The 14,992-nt window shown below is 37.7% G+C and overlaps 2 protein-coding genes across 2 annotated transcripts; both read left to right on the top strand.

Annotated features, from left to right (window-relative positions):
- Nucleotides 1–5,373: 5,373 nt before the first annotated feature.
- Nucleotides 5,374–6,303, top strand: LOC117662259 (olfactory receptor 11G2-like). The gene has a single exon (XM_034411581.1). It carries the CDS (start codon nucleotides 5,374–5,376, stop codon nucleotides 6,301–6,303), a length of 930 nt encoding a protein of 309 aa, XP_034267472.1.
- Nucleotides 6,304–14,032: 7,729 nt separating this feature from the next.
- Nucleotides 14,033–14,992, top strand: LOC117662223 (olfactory receptor 11H6-like). The gene has a single exon (XM_034411539.2). The coding sequence runs from the start codon at nucleotides 14,033–14,035 to the stop codon at nucleotides 14,990–14,992; it is 960 nt and encodes a 319-aa protein (XP_034267430.2).

Genomic DNA, 14,992 nt, shown 5'->3' with positions numbered 1-14,992 from the left:
GTAACCTCCTGTATCAATATAAGTAATCTGTCTTTTTTTCTCACCTTCTCCCCTTTTACCTCTTCCTAATTTAAATCCTATTTCTGTCACTGCAGCTCATGAAAATATATGTCTTTTAATAAATGCTGTTACTTGGAAAAGATGCTTCTAGACTTCTGATATTTTTTTCCATATGAAGTATGTGATTGCCACAGAAAATTTAGTAAGGATGCAACAAACAGGATTTTGAGCAGGATTTGGAAGATCTTGTTATCTTGGCCAGCTCTCAAGGAGAGGCTGGTGTAAGCATGTTAGAAAGGATTTAAGGACATGATTTAGTTATAGGGTGGCACGCATTTTTGTGTGTGTGTGTGGGGGAGAAACAAAATACCCATGAATATTTTAAAAGACATACAATTAGGAATTCATTATTAATAATTTGGAATAAAATTAAAAAACAACATTATATACAAGTACCATTTTGGATTTCCCCAGATGAAACACTAACACACCCAAATTTAGTAGATTGGACTAAAATAATCAGATATAGTGATATAATAAATGAGAGGGGAACACTAAAAACCAAATACGAAGTGGAACAGGATTTAGGTAGGGAAGTGCAATGATGGGTATATCTACAGATAAGATCAAAGTATACAGAGGAGATAAAAAAGGATCAAGTCCTACTAGAACAAACTGAACTAGATAAAATTCTATTAGGGAATGAACGAAAACCAATCAGTAGATTATATAAATTTCTATTACGGTATAAAATGGAAGGGGAAACAGTGAAAGACACGATGATCAAATGGGCAAAAATTTTAACCATGTGATAGAATTAGAGAAGTGGGAGAAGATGTGGAAAACGAATATGAGATTGACAATTGCGACGGCATACAAGGAAAACCAGATGAAAATGTTTCATAGATGGCACCTCCCCCCAGCCAGAATTGCGAAAATGTTCCCTAGCAACTCCTCGAAGTGTTGGAAGTGCAAAACTAGTTATGGAACTGTTACGTCCGGACGGCAAGCACGGACGGCCAATTGAGCAGCCGATTGGTCCGTGTGCTGGCAGGCAGCCGGCGGGAAATTGGTGGCTCCTGATTGGCCCAGTTTCTGACAGCTGAGTATAAAAGAGCTGTCAGTGCCTCAAAAGCTGCTCGCTCTCCATGGTAGTTAGCTAACCAGAGCAAGTCACTGTTAGCTGTTATTGTTAGCCAATAAACATGTTATGAAGTGTTTATCCTGCCTTGCCTCCCTTCTTTAGCCTTTGTTTTGTGAATAGAACAACTGGCGACGAAGGTGGGATTACTCTGAGGCGGCAGGTCGAGCAAAGCCACTACAAGAGCTGAAGCACTGAGCTGAGCCACAGCGACGAGACGTCGCAAATTCTAAGATCTGACACTGTTCTTCAGGAAGATGTCCACCCTATCTACATTCGCGCCTTTCAACCAGGCAGTAGAGACCTGGGATTCCTTCTTCAACCGTTTTAACTGTTTCCTGGTCGCAAATGACTATAAAAGTCTGCCAGGGGATAGAAAGTTAGTTGTTTTCCTCAGTGTCTGTGGGCATGATATGTTTGAGACAGCTAGGACACTATTAACACCTCAGACAGTCCATAAAGTTAATAGTAAATATTAACACACAAACTAATAACAATAGTAATAATATAGTAACAGTAATAAGAATATAGCCAAAAAGCTTAAACTAAATTTCTTCTTACAATAGATTATTTACATTTTTATCAATTATTATGGTTATGATTATATACATCTTTATTTTCAATAGTAACAATATTAACATTCATAATCTTACATTCTCTAATTTCTACCTCTTTTCTCTATCCGTTCATAAAATTTATTCTATGTCCGATAGTATTCTCGGCAGGGAAATCCAGTGGGTTCTGACAGGTTCTGGAGAACCGGTAGCGGAAATTTTGAGTAATTTGGAGAACTGGCAAATACCACCTCTGACTGGCCCCAGAGTGGGGGGGAATGGAAATTTTGCAGTATCCTTCCCCCAGGAATGGGAAGGGAATGGGGATTTTGCAGTATCCTTCCCCTGCCATGTCCACCAAGCCACGCCCACAGAACCGGTAGTAAAAAAAATTGGATTTCACCACTGATTCTGAGTCTTCTTTATCTTTAATTTTTTAAAGTTAGTCTGTCCATTTTGGTACAGTTTTTCCCAAATTTTTCGGATTACCACCTCATCGGGTGAGGTGTTCACATTTTTCCAGTATTGAGCACATATGATCCTTGCTTCTGTCAATATATGTAACACTAAGTATGTGGTCCCTTTATAAAATTAATAAATTTTATAAATAAATTAAATAAATAAAATCTGAGGAATTTGCAGCAAGCTGAGGCGGGAGCCGCAAGGCCATTAGTCCATTTCAGAACTGAAACAAAAAACAAAAATCAAAAACCCAAACCCAAACCCAACTTTATTAAAGGCACCAAAAGAAAACAAGTTTCCACTCACACAACACCCTGTTTAAATATAAATAAACCTAGCCTAATTCTAAACAGAGGTAAACTGCTCCATTTCTAATCATGCCTGAGGCAATCCCTCCTGCAGATTCCATCCAACTCCCTCACAAAAGGAGCCCAAACTTTTCCCGCCAAAATCTCAGAACCTCCCTCTCTTTTTTGATTGGCTATCAGTGATCATGTGATTCTCTCTGGGTACATCAGGCTGTTCCTGCTGCAATTATAATGAAACTGAAAGGAGCTAACATAATCTAAAAATCAAAAGAATAATCCAAATAACATATTAAGAGGAGAGTTAAAAAAAATATGGAGTCTTGAAAATGGGACAAGTTATAATTTTTAGTTCAATATGTAACTATTTTGCAGTGTTATTTTGCCAGGAAGTTGTCTCTTTGTAAAGGAAATGTGCTTTGAATCCAATTAAGGAGGGAATATTTTTAGGAAAGAAAATATTGCTTTAGCCTACTCTGATGTCACTCCTCAAAGGATCCAACCCTGCAGTGTGTTTGTAAATAAACAAAACCTAACCTAACAGTAACAGAGTTGGAAGGGATCTTGGAGGTCATCTAGTCCAACCCCCTGCTCACGCATATTGAAGAACAAGCTACTTTATTGCTGTTTCCTTGAAAGGAAATCAAGCCAGGATCAGGACCTTGGCTTTGGAATAAATAATTCTTTGGGGAAATAAGGGGCACATGACAATATGGATTAATGCAGCTAACAAAAAACCAGAAAAAAACAGGTGGGCAGAAGACATCCTCAGAAATATTGTTTTATTGGGAAATAGCACTTCTTTGATAATCGATAGGCTGTGCAACCCCCTGAAATGCTAGTGCGCACACTCCAGAACATAGATGGAGTTTCCCTCTTGTAAATCTACAATAGAGTCCTTTGTGCTTTGACTGTCCTAAAGGTGCTTTTCCAAAAAGCAACAGATGACTTTCTTGCTTTTTTTCTTTGAAAACATTTCACTTCTCATCCAAGAAGCTTCTTCAGTTCTGGAGAATTGAATGGAAAAACTGAAATGAACTGAAAAACTGAAGAAGCTTCTTGGATGAGAAGTGAAATGTTTTTTTAAAAAAACAACAACCAAGAAAGTCTTGTTGCCTTTTGAAAAAGCACCTTTGGGACCTGGATGATTGAGAATAGACATTCTTTGCCTGATTGATCCTGCAGGGAAACGATCATGTCAGGCACTCGGAAGGAAACTGTCCCTCCTGAATCATGATGAAATCCTTGGGCAGAATCTTTCCAAGGGGAAAACATGACTTAAATCCTACTGAGGTATGAGAAGGGAATGTTTTTGGAGAGAAAGGACTTTCCATGCATTCACACTCTTTTCCTTTGTCCTGGAGTGCAACATTTCTGATCATGGATATTGTGGAAGGACAGAAAAGGATGGAGGATTTAGTATATTATTTCTAAGCTTTACTGCCAGCAATGCAGAGAGGTCCTGTGACAATACAAGAGGATCTGACTTAAGTACAATGCACTTTGATTTCAGTAGGTCTATTTGTGAATCTGCCTGAGGCTCTGAGCAAAAATGCTGGATCGGGAGCTATGTTAGGCTTTTGCAAGGGATCCTGGAGGGAAAGGATACTTTATACTCAGGTTGTGCTAGGATTTTGCAGGGGATCATGGAAGCAAAGGAAATTTAGAATTTTTTTTTTGGAACAATATAGTTTTTCTGTGGGGGAAGGGAGGAAGGGCTCAAATGTTTGCAGCAAAATATCTCGGAGCCAATGCTGGAGCAAGCCATTTAGACATGTACCATATAGAAATTTTTATGCTCATAATAGGGGTATATTTTCCAAGTTTAGTATTATTAGTGAAAATATCACAATAAAATAGATAATTATTTGTCTTTTTAAAACCAAAATATACTCTGTAATCATACTGTATTGTTTTTGGTTATGGGACAAAACAGGTTTGTGAGTTGTTTGATGTATCAGCTGATCTTGATTCTTGAATACTAATGTTTGCTCAGTTACTGTTTCATATTTTTTGATGAACATTTCAGCACAACTTTATAGCTTCTGAAAAAAACAGTGCTTTTCAAATATTATAATTAAACTTCAGAGCAACTTTTTTTTTCAAAGTATCATACATCTACATGATTCAGGTAAATATTGGCACAATCCATCTTCTTTGCTGGTCATTAGGAAAGATATGGTAGAACTTTATCATTTCTGGCAATTCATGAAAAAATGGCAACTGATTATTAAATGAACATAATCTCTATATATAAAAGTGAAAAACACTCACACAGCATCAAGAAATCTCCAGAACCGTAAAGCCTACAAACTTGAAATTTTGCACGTACAGTATATTCCTCTTTGCTTCTAGGTGCTCGCTTAGAAAGGATTTTTTGAAATGACCATCAGAGCATTAGTATTTGTTATATTATTATTAACACACTCTGATGCTAAGCAGTTAGACATCTTACTCCCCCTCCCCACCTGAAAAAAACTCTGTTCCAACTGCCACTTGGACGTGGGGTGGATTCATCCAGCCTGCGGGCTGGGAGTTTGGAAGAGGATCAATGGGGCCAGCCTGAGGGAGAGAAGGGGAGAGGAAAGGATCAATGGGGCCAGCCTGAGGGAGAGAAGGAGGATAAGATAGGAGAGACTTCTGTGGGGCAAGCTTGAGGGAAGGAGAGGCTTCTGTGGAGCAAGCCTGAAGAGAGAAGAGGAGAGGAGAGTTCGATTGTAACTACTCATTAATTTTCAAGCTGTAAGTGTCAATTTATCAAGCCCGATCACATAGTTTCGAGGTGGAGCAAGGGTATCCAGTTAGTAGTGTATATTCATGAATATGTTTTTCTTTCAAGCTAATCCAATAGATACCTGAGATAATAACAAATGTAACTTTATATGATAGTGATTCTTATATACGATTACAGATGGAATCGACCAATGGAACAGCAGTCCAGGAATTCATTTTGCTGGGATTTCAAATGGATCAGAAGAAGCAATTCCTGCTGTTTGCTTTTTTGATAGTCCTTTATGTGCTCACTTTGGCTGAAAATAGCACAATCATCACTGTGGTCCTTATAGATAATCAGTTGAGTCAACTCCCCATGTATATCTTGCTAAGCAATTTTTCTTGGCTGGAGATTTGCTATGTGACTACCAGTATTCCCCGCTTGCTTTACAATCTGGCAACCCAAAACCAGGTCATCTCCTTCCATGCCTGCTTCTTCCAATTTTATACCTTCTTCTCACTTGGCAATACTGAATTTTTCTTCCTCTCAGCCATGGCTTTAGATCGCTATTTAGCTATCTGTCACCCCTTGCATTATCCCACTATTGTGTCCTCAAAGTTCTGCTATAGATTGGTAACTGGATGTTGGTTGGTTGGCTTTCTAGGATATCTTCTCCCAGTTGTTTTGATCTCCAAATTGTCTTTTTGCGGAGACAACAGCATTGACCACTTCGTCTGTGATCCTGTGCCAATTCTTTCCTTAGCTTGCCCTCCTCTTGGGAAGGCTCCACTTGTCATGCAAATTAGCATGCAAACTCTGTTTTTGTTCAATGTCTTCTTTGTGATATTCTCCTATGGTAATGTGATCTGCACTTTGATGAAATCCTTCAGCAAAAGTCGGTGCAGGAAGGGCTTCTCTACCATCTCCATGCATCTCCTAGTGGTGACACTTTTCTACGGTACTGTAGGAGCAATGTATGTAATTCCACAAGGTAAAAGCCACCCAAATACTAGTAAGGTGATTGCAGTATTTTATGCTGCTGTCACACCATTTCTCAATCCCTTGATCTACTGTCTAAGGAACGACAAAGTGAAAGAGGCCCTGGCCAAGCTGCTCAGAAGAATATGATAAGATTTCTGCTGAAAAAGATCACAGTGGAAAAGATATAAACCTGACTGGAGAAAATCCAAATTCTTTTTAATTCATTTAGGGAAAAGAAAGGATCTGACTGATCTAAAAGTGTAAAAAATGTAAGACTCATGAACTCTCTGACGTGTGATAGACAGAAGAAAATGCATATTTACTTGATTGTCTCATTGGTTCAAAATATTTGCCTTTCCTAATAGCGTCTATGGAAATTCTCAGTCATCCAGTCATGGTTGTCCCAAAGGTGTTTTTTCAAGAGGTAACTGGCCTTTTTTTATTTTTTCTTGTAGACATTTCATTTTGCATCCAAGAAGCTTCTTTAGTTCTTTCCCAATAGATGGTGTTAAAACGGGATAGAAATATCTTAGTCAGATATTGGCAATATTTATCATACTTTAAATAACTTGAGAAGTATTTCACCATAGAAGAAATGGATAAAGTAGGAAAGACTGGATGAAGAATACTTTCCAGTATTCTGGATGGAGTGTACAAAATTGAATTGAATACCTGAGCAGAAATATTTCTTTACTTTGAAAGCATTTACTGATGCTTCTGACATGTAATTCCCATAGAAAATAGTGTGCATTGGATATTATTGCCTCTAGAAGAGACAGGTGGCATTCGACATACGATCACAACTGAGCCAAAAGTTCTGTTACGAAGTGAAACAATTGTTAACTGAGTGTTGACCCATTTTATGACAGTTATTAAGTGAATCACTGCAGTGGTTAAGTTACTAATGCATTTGTTAAGTGAATCTGATTTTCCCATTGACTTTGCTTGTCAGAAGGTCAGAAAAAGTGATCACATGACCTGGAATACTGCAATTGTCATAAATACATGCCAGTGGCAAAGCATCTGAATTATGAGACCATGGGAATGCTGCAACAGTTTGCAAGTATGAAAAACAGTCATACATCAGGGGTGGGTTCTACTTACCGTTACTACCGGTTCGCAACGTGATCACGCAAGCGTGTGAGCAAAGCAAGCACACGTGCCTTGCTTCTGTGCATGAGCAGATCACCAATGACGACATCCAGGGTGATGGGCAGGGCCTCCCACTGGTTTTACTACCAGTTCTTGCGAACCGGTCTGAACCAGGTGCAACCCACCACTGTCATACATCACTTTTTTCAGTGTTGTTGTAATTTTGAATGGTCATTAAATGAAATGTGGTAAGTCGAGGACTACCTATACAACTTGAAATTCTTAATTTTTATTTACATTATGTTATTAATAACAATGTAAAGTTAATAACAACAATCAATCATCAATTGATTGGTAGCACAGTGGTGCTACAATTGAGCCTTGGTAGCACAGTGGTCTAAGGCACCCTGTTATTTAGCTGGTTATTAAGACCAGCTGCCTGCAATTACTGCAGGTTCGAATCTCGCCAAGGCTCAAGGTTGACTCAACCTTCCATCCTTTCTAAGGTAGGTAAATTGAGGACCCAGTTGTGGGGGCAATAAGCTGACTTTGTATAAATATACAAAAAGGATGAAGGCTATTGCTTAGCGCATTGTAAGCCGCCCTGAGTCTCCGGAGAAGGGCGGCATATAAATCAAATAATAATAATAAAAAATTAACTGTGGGCCAAATTAATTTAATTGGTTTTTAATATTGTTTTAATTTTTGTATTTTCTGTATTTTATCTGCTGGCTGTTCACCACCCCGAGTCCTTCGGGAGAAGGGCAGTATACAAAATAAATAAATAAATAAATAAACAAAATAAATAAATAAATAATAATAATATTTAAGACAAAAAAAATCAAATGATAAACACCAGCCTAATCAAGGAACCATCAAGGACTGTTCCTCCAACACTGACATGACAAATCTTACTCTCTTCTAATTCTAACATTAATCCTAATCCTAATTGGATAATGAAATACTTGCAAGCAAACGATCAAGCTCAGAGAACACTAAGAATCTCATAGGTCAATCCTGGAGTAGAAAAATTCACTTCTATTGATCTTCTCCCTGAACCATGCAAAAAAAGAGAGAGTACAATGGGTAGGATAAACAGATGAAACAATGCCCATAACTATTACAATGATATGAAAAATGTGGCAAGATCATACATTTAGATGTAGGATGCAGTTATATTCATTGCAAATCAATAGCCTGCTGATGGTATTCAGAATGGACTTTTTCTCTCTCTTTTTTTGCCTGATATAATTCATTATATAGCACCAGGTCTCATGAACTTTACTGATAAGTTGTGGACCGCTTATACTTTTACTTTGCGTTACTAGTTCATAAAATCTCATTTCCATTAAACACATTAAGTAATCACTACAGGAAGTGATGGGTGATAAATCTCTGAAATTTCAGGATATTTACTATATTCGTTTTGCAATCTTTTACTGGCAAATTTGTAAATAGGTTCCAGTGTGATTTCTAACCAAACTTTCTTACAAACAGAGGTCGTGGATGAATGATCAAGTTGCATTTGCAGAATAATATTGAAACAAATGGCAATCTCCCTGAATACATAGTGGAGAGTGAAGGATAGTTAATAAAGTAGAATTCTTTTTTCTGGGGAAAAAAGAAAAGATGATTAGGGGACTGGAACAGGCGTGGTTCTACTTTATTATCAGTTTGCAACAGGGCTGTGTGTGCGTGCTTCTGTGCATGCGCAGAAGCTTCCTGATGACTTCCAGGTCGGTGGGTGAAGCCTCCCACCGGTTTTACTACCGGTTCTTGCGAACTGGTCCGAACCGGGGGCAACCCACCACTGGACTGGAAGCTAAAACATACAAAGAACAGTTGCAGGAATTGGGTATTTAACTAGCCTAACGAAAAGAAAGACTAGAGGTGACATAATAGCAGTGTTCCAATATCTAAGGGTCTGCCACAAAGAAGAAGGGAGTCAAGCTATTCTCCAAAGCACTTGAAGGCAGGACAAGAAGCAATGGATGGAAAATAATCAAGGAGAGAAGCAATCTAGAAATCTCTGGTGAAATTTAACCAGTGGAATGGCTTGTCTTCAGAAGTTGTGGGTGCTTCAGCACTGGAGGTTCTTAACAAAAGTTGGTCAGCCACCTGTCTGGAATGATATAGGGTCTCCTGCTTGAGCAAAGAGTTGAAGTAGAACAAAGGCCCTCAACCTTTTGGGCACCAGGGACCAGCTCCATCGAGAGAGGTTTTTCCATGGACTGGAGGGAGCATGGTTTCACTTGTTGCCTACCTCCCACAGATAGGTCTTTGCTTGTTTGCATGGTCTGGTTTCTGGCATGCTACAGACTGGTGCCAATCCACAGACCAGGGTTTGGAGACCCCTGGACTAGAAGACTTCCAAGGTCCCTTCCAACTCTGTTATTAAAACTTTCTTAGATATTTTCTTCAAAAGATATTTTTGAGGACTTCCTGTTTGCTGCTGGCCGCCGCCAGACGTTCCTTAGGGATCGTCAGCTTCCACTGCCTGTCAGAGCCGCCTTCACAACGGAACGGCGGCTCGAAAAAACTCCGTTCCCATGAGGAAACGGAGATAGAGCCGGCAGGGGTGGGTAGAACTCTCTGCAGAGTCCCAAAAGTTTTTCTTTTACTTTTGGGATGGAGCGGATGAGATGCCCCATATCCCCAGCCGTTGCTCCGGGCTTTGGGAGACCTCTGCTAATGCAGAGCCAGGCGTCAAAAGCAAGCTTGCGAATTTGACAGATTACTCAAAGAAAATGTGAGCTGGACCTGTAATACTGAAGCGCAAGTATTTTACTTATCTTTTAAAAATTACTTAAGAGAATAGAGGAAGAGAAAGAGGAAAAAAGTTTCTTTTTAAAATGGCGTCTGCCGCGGCTGGAGAAGAGTTTGAGAGGGAAAGTTCTTCCGTTTTTTATTATTACAATGTAGCGGAATAAATACCACTGGCTACATTTGTAGACAAAACTCCGCTCCTGTTTTTGTTTTTCTCTTTTTTCCCTGGAGGCTTGAGTGTTGCTGGCTGGAAGTCTTTTGTCTTGTTTTTTTTTTTTCTTCCTCTAACAAAGCCTGCTTAGGCGGAAACATGGCACTGAGGCTTGTGAAGTCAGACAAACAAATAGGTGGGGGGGATTCCCCCACCAAGAATTTAAAGCAATATGTTTTAACTCTTCAGTCCCAGAAACCTGATTTTAATATAATAGAATTTCTCTTAGAGGAGATTGAAAGAAGGGATGAGATTGTGAATCAGCAACTTGAAAAATTCAAGCAGGAAACTAAGGAATTGGTGAAATCCAAGTTTGACTTTTTGCAGCAAAAAATTTTAAAATTGCCAGAATTCATGATTCGGTTGGATACAAATACTAATTTACTAGAGTCAAAAATGGATGAAATTCAAGATAAATTGGACAATAGAATTCAAAAAATTGAAAATGATTTGTTAAATATTCAGGATTATAGTTCAGAAGAAAAATTTAAAATGGATGCTGACCAAAAGTCTGGTAATGTAGAATATCTGGAACAGAGGATTCAAAAAGAGGTTCTAAAGATACAATATAATTTCACAGAATATGCAATAAGACTTAGAGGTTTGCAGGAAAATAACAGAGATGACTTAAGGAAAATATCTTCTGAATTTCTAGCTGGGATTTTAAAGATTCAACCTGAGGAAGTGTTTTGTAGGATTGACAGAGCTTATCGAATAAACTCTTGGACTGCCAAGCAAAGGCAATTGCCTAGAGATGTGGTAATCTATTTTTCAGATAAAGAAATTAGGAATAAAATTGTGCAAAATTCCTTCAATTCTAATTTGCAATTGTATGGAAGAAAGATTTGGATTTACAAGGAACTCCCACCTAAGATATTAATGGAAAGGAAGAAATTTGGCTTTCTGGTGTCTGAGTTAAAAAGGAGAAATATTCAATTCCGGTGGGACGTCCCAGTTGGTATTATATTGAGATATCAAGGAGAAAGATACCAGTTAAATACTGTTGAAAGGGCGGAAGAATTTTATCAAAATAGGTTGAAAATGAATTTAACGTCTTCAGATATAATACAGGATAAGCAGAAGGAGCTGGAACTAAAGACAGAGACTGTACCAGATAAATTGCCTTTGGATTTATCGGATACCCCAGCTGGATTATCTACAAATTTGAGAGAAGTGCCATCTGATTTTAATGTGATGACTTATCAAGGCAAGGACAAGCATGGAAACCAATTAGAGGATATACAAGGGATAAAAAAGAAATGCGAGACACAAAAAATTAGGATGGAGGTCAAACCCACAAAAAGAAAACAAAAAAAGAAATAGGTTGTACAAAAATAGAAATTTCTAACCCAAGCAACAGTGAAGCCAGTGATTTTAAAATATGAATGATTATGTGAAAACATAGAGGAGGCGACATATTGGTCAATATCATCCTGAGGATAGTGGCAGATCTCTGCATTGCCGTAATTTTGGGACATGGAAAGAGCCTCAAATTGATGGTTTTGAATTATCTATTTTGAAACTTCTTTTTGTGTTGATAAATATATTATAATTATCTTGAATTATAAGGCAAGAGAATCACATTGGGACATGCAGAAGATCGGGTTGTTACCCAATACGATGATGGAAATTAATAATCCTGATGAAACCCACAATTATTATTATATGGAATACAATTATAATGTCACTCGGGTGGTTGTTTTTACTTTTATATATATAAGAAGATGTTTACTACTGATGGGGGCAGATATGATTGGAGATCTTGAATAAACTGTTGCATCCGCAAGCTATGTCACCCTATTATGGATGTTGGTTTTAACAATCCAGTGGAAAGACTTCAAGAAGATATTATATGGACTATAAATTTAAAGTTATTGTCTTTTCTTTTTTTTATTTAGATATAATGGAATATATATATATATATATTTTTAAGTAGTGTGGGCAGTGAATTAAAGATATCAAGAATTGTTGTGTATGGTAAATTTGTAAGACAGTGGGTGAATAAGCTAGCTACAGACTGATTAGTTTAAGAAAAGGGATTTTTAAGTGATACATTTAGGGGAGTGGAGGAAATGGATAGAGTGGAATAAATGTTAAATTAGATTTTATGGGGAGCCCGCTTTGAAATGTTATTAAAGTAGGACTTATTGTATAGTTTTAAAGTGGAAGGTGGTTTTGAATTGTTGCAATAATGCATAGATATAAAACACTATTATGCTAAATTAGAGTTATTTTATAATAGTTATAGTATAATGTGTTTGTTTTTTTTTGTTTTGTTTTTTTTTCTCTTCTTCTTTTCTGAAATGTATGGATAAAGGGGGATTTATAATACTTTTAGTAAGTAAAGGTCAGTATTTTGAGGAGGGAGTAAGTAATCTGTTATGAATTAGGGTTTTTTTTTTGTTACGAAGAAGTCACAGGGGGGGAAGGGTGGGGAGGGGGGGTTAGGGAGGGGGGGGAGGGGGGGGAAAAAGGGGGAAAAATTTGTATTTGAAAACCTTTTCAATAAAAAAAAAAAAGATATTTTTGAGGAAATGTTGGTATAAGTAGAATTCTTTCTCCCGAGATACGTTATTTCATTGCAAATTGCCCTGGCATATTCCCAAGCTCCATTTCCAGATAATGATGAAGGTCAACTGGGAGAATCTTTCTACAATATTTGAGCTCTTACTTATTATATATACATAGTGAGCCTTTCTACTATCAATCTCACAGCATGATTTATTCTGCATCAGTCTTCTAGACACGTATATCAATAATATACAGCAACCAACTTTTGTGATGAGCTTACCATTATAGGGACCAATATTTTTTACTCTGCTAAGGTATGAAACTTGAAATTATATTTATGAAAACTGTTGGGTAGGAAGAATAAATAAATGAACTGTAGTGGATGATACTTCCACTTTAATCTTCAAAGTCTATCCAGTGTAATTTTGGCACATTCCCATTATAAGTCAAGAGCCAAAAAATTGTCATGGCTTTCCCATTTATTGTACTGACACAAGGTATCAAACAACCCCTAGCTACCTAATTTGTTATGAGAATTAATTATACATGCAAAAAAGAAGTAACATTAATAATATATAATACAGTGTTTTCCCAAAAATAAAACCCTGTCTTATATTTTTCTGAACCCTGAAATAAGCGCCTGGCCTTATTGCCATGCACTCAAAAGCCCTATTGGGCTTATTATCAGGGGATGTCTTATTTTGGGGGAAACAGGGTATTAAATAAGAAAAAGAAAGAAAGAAAGAAAGAAAGAAAGAAAGAAAGAAAGAAAGAAAGAAAGAAAGAAAGAAAGAAAGAAATCAAGCACATAGTGTATCTTGTTCTGCAGATATCAAGCACCATGCTGTTGCATTATTCAATGAACATGAGTATCTAACCTCATTATTTTAATTCATTAGTATGAAGATAATATTCAGTTAGATTTATCATATATAAAATAATTACATCACAGCCTAAGGTGTGGCTATAATATCGGTGACTATATAAATCTTTTGAAGCTCAAATATTTTGTCCGCCAAGTGAGAAGAGATGACCCTGATGTTGGTAAAGGCAGAAAGCAAAGGATAAGAGGATGGCAGAGGATGAGATGGTTAGATAGCATCATCAACACCATCATCAATGCATGAGTTTGGGCAGACTGAAGGAGAGAGTGGAGAACAGGGCAGCCTGGCATGCTGAGGTCCATGGGTTCATGAATAAATGACCCCGACATAGCAACTGAACAACAACATATACATCTTTTAATGTTTTTAAAATGCCTTTTTATGTGATAGTGGCTTTATTATATGATTCCAGATGGAGTTGGCAAATGAAACTGCCATCCAGGAATTCATTTTGCTGGGATTTGGAATGGATCAGCAAAAACGCTTCTTGCTGCTTGTTTTCTTGATTATCCTTTATGTTCTAACACTGGTTGAAAACAGCACCATTATAACCCTGGTCTGTCAAGATAACCATCTGGGCCAGGTTCCCATGTATATCATCCTTAGCAACTTTTCCTGGCTGGAGATGTGTTATGTGACTACCACAATTCCCCACATGCTTTTTGACCTTGTGACCCATAACCAGGTTATCTCTTTCAATGCTTGCTTCTTCCAATTCTATCTCTTGTTCTCTCTTGGCACCACTGAATTCTTCTTCCTTTCAGCCATGGCTTTAGATCGATACTTAGCCATCTGCCACCCATTACACTACCAGATCATCATGACCCCACATTCTTGTTATATTCTGGTAACCGCTTGTTGGATCCTCGGTTTCCTGGGGTACATCACACCTGTTGTTTTCCTCTCTAAATTATCTTACTGTGGACCCAACATTATTGATCATTTTGTGTGTGACCTCATTCCACTTCTGTCCTTGGCTTGTCCTCCTCTTGGAAATGCTCCATTGATTTGCCAAATTATTGTGAACATTCTGTTTTTAAGCAATGTATTATTTGTTATACTATCCTATGGCATTGTGATTTACACTTTGATGAAATCCTCCAATAAAGGGAATTGTAGGAAGGGCTTCAACACTATATCTATGCATCTTTTAGTGGTGACACTTTTCTATAGCACAGTAGGAGCAATGTATCTAATTCCAATTGGAGAAAGCCATTTAAAGATTAGTAAGACAATAACACTCTTCTATGTTGCCATTATACCTTTCCTCAACCCTTTGATCTACTGTCTGAGGAACGATCAAGTGAAGGAGGCACTGCACAAATTATTGGCAGAAATATCAGGCTTCATAATGTCAACAATCACAGTTTAA

Source organism: Pantherophis guttatus, chromosome 4 (assembly GCF_059756535.1).
Source record: "Pantherophis guttatus breed Tessera chromosome 4, ASM5975653v1, whole genome shotgun sequence".
NCBI lineage: Eukaryota > Metazoa > Chordata > Lepidosauria > Squamata > Colubridae > Pantherophis > Pantherophis guttatus.
This window is presented reverse-complemented; position numbering and strand designations above follow the sequence as displayed.

Excerpts from the sequence above, each read along its gene's own strand:
- LOC117662259 (XM_034411581.1), top strand. The coding sequence starts at position 5,374 with ATGGAATCGACCAATGGAACAGCAGTCCAGGAATTCATTTTGCTGGGA.
- LOC117662223 (XM_034411539.2), top strand. The coding sequence starts at position 14,033 with ATGGAGTTGGCAAATGAAACTGCCATCCAGGAATTCATTTTGCTGGGA.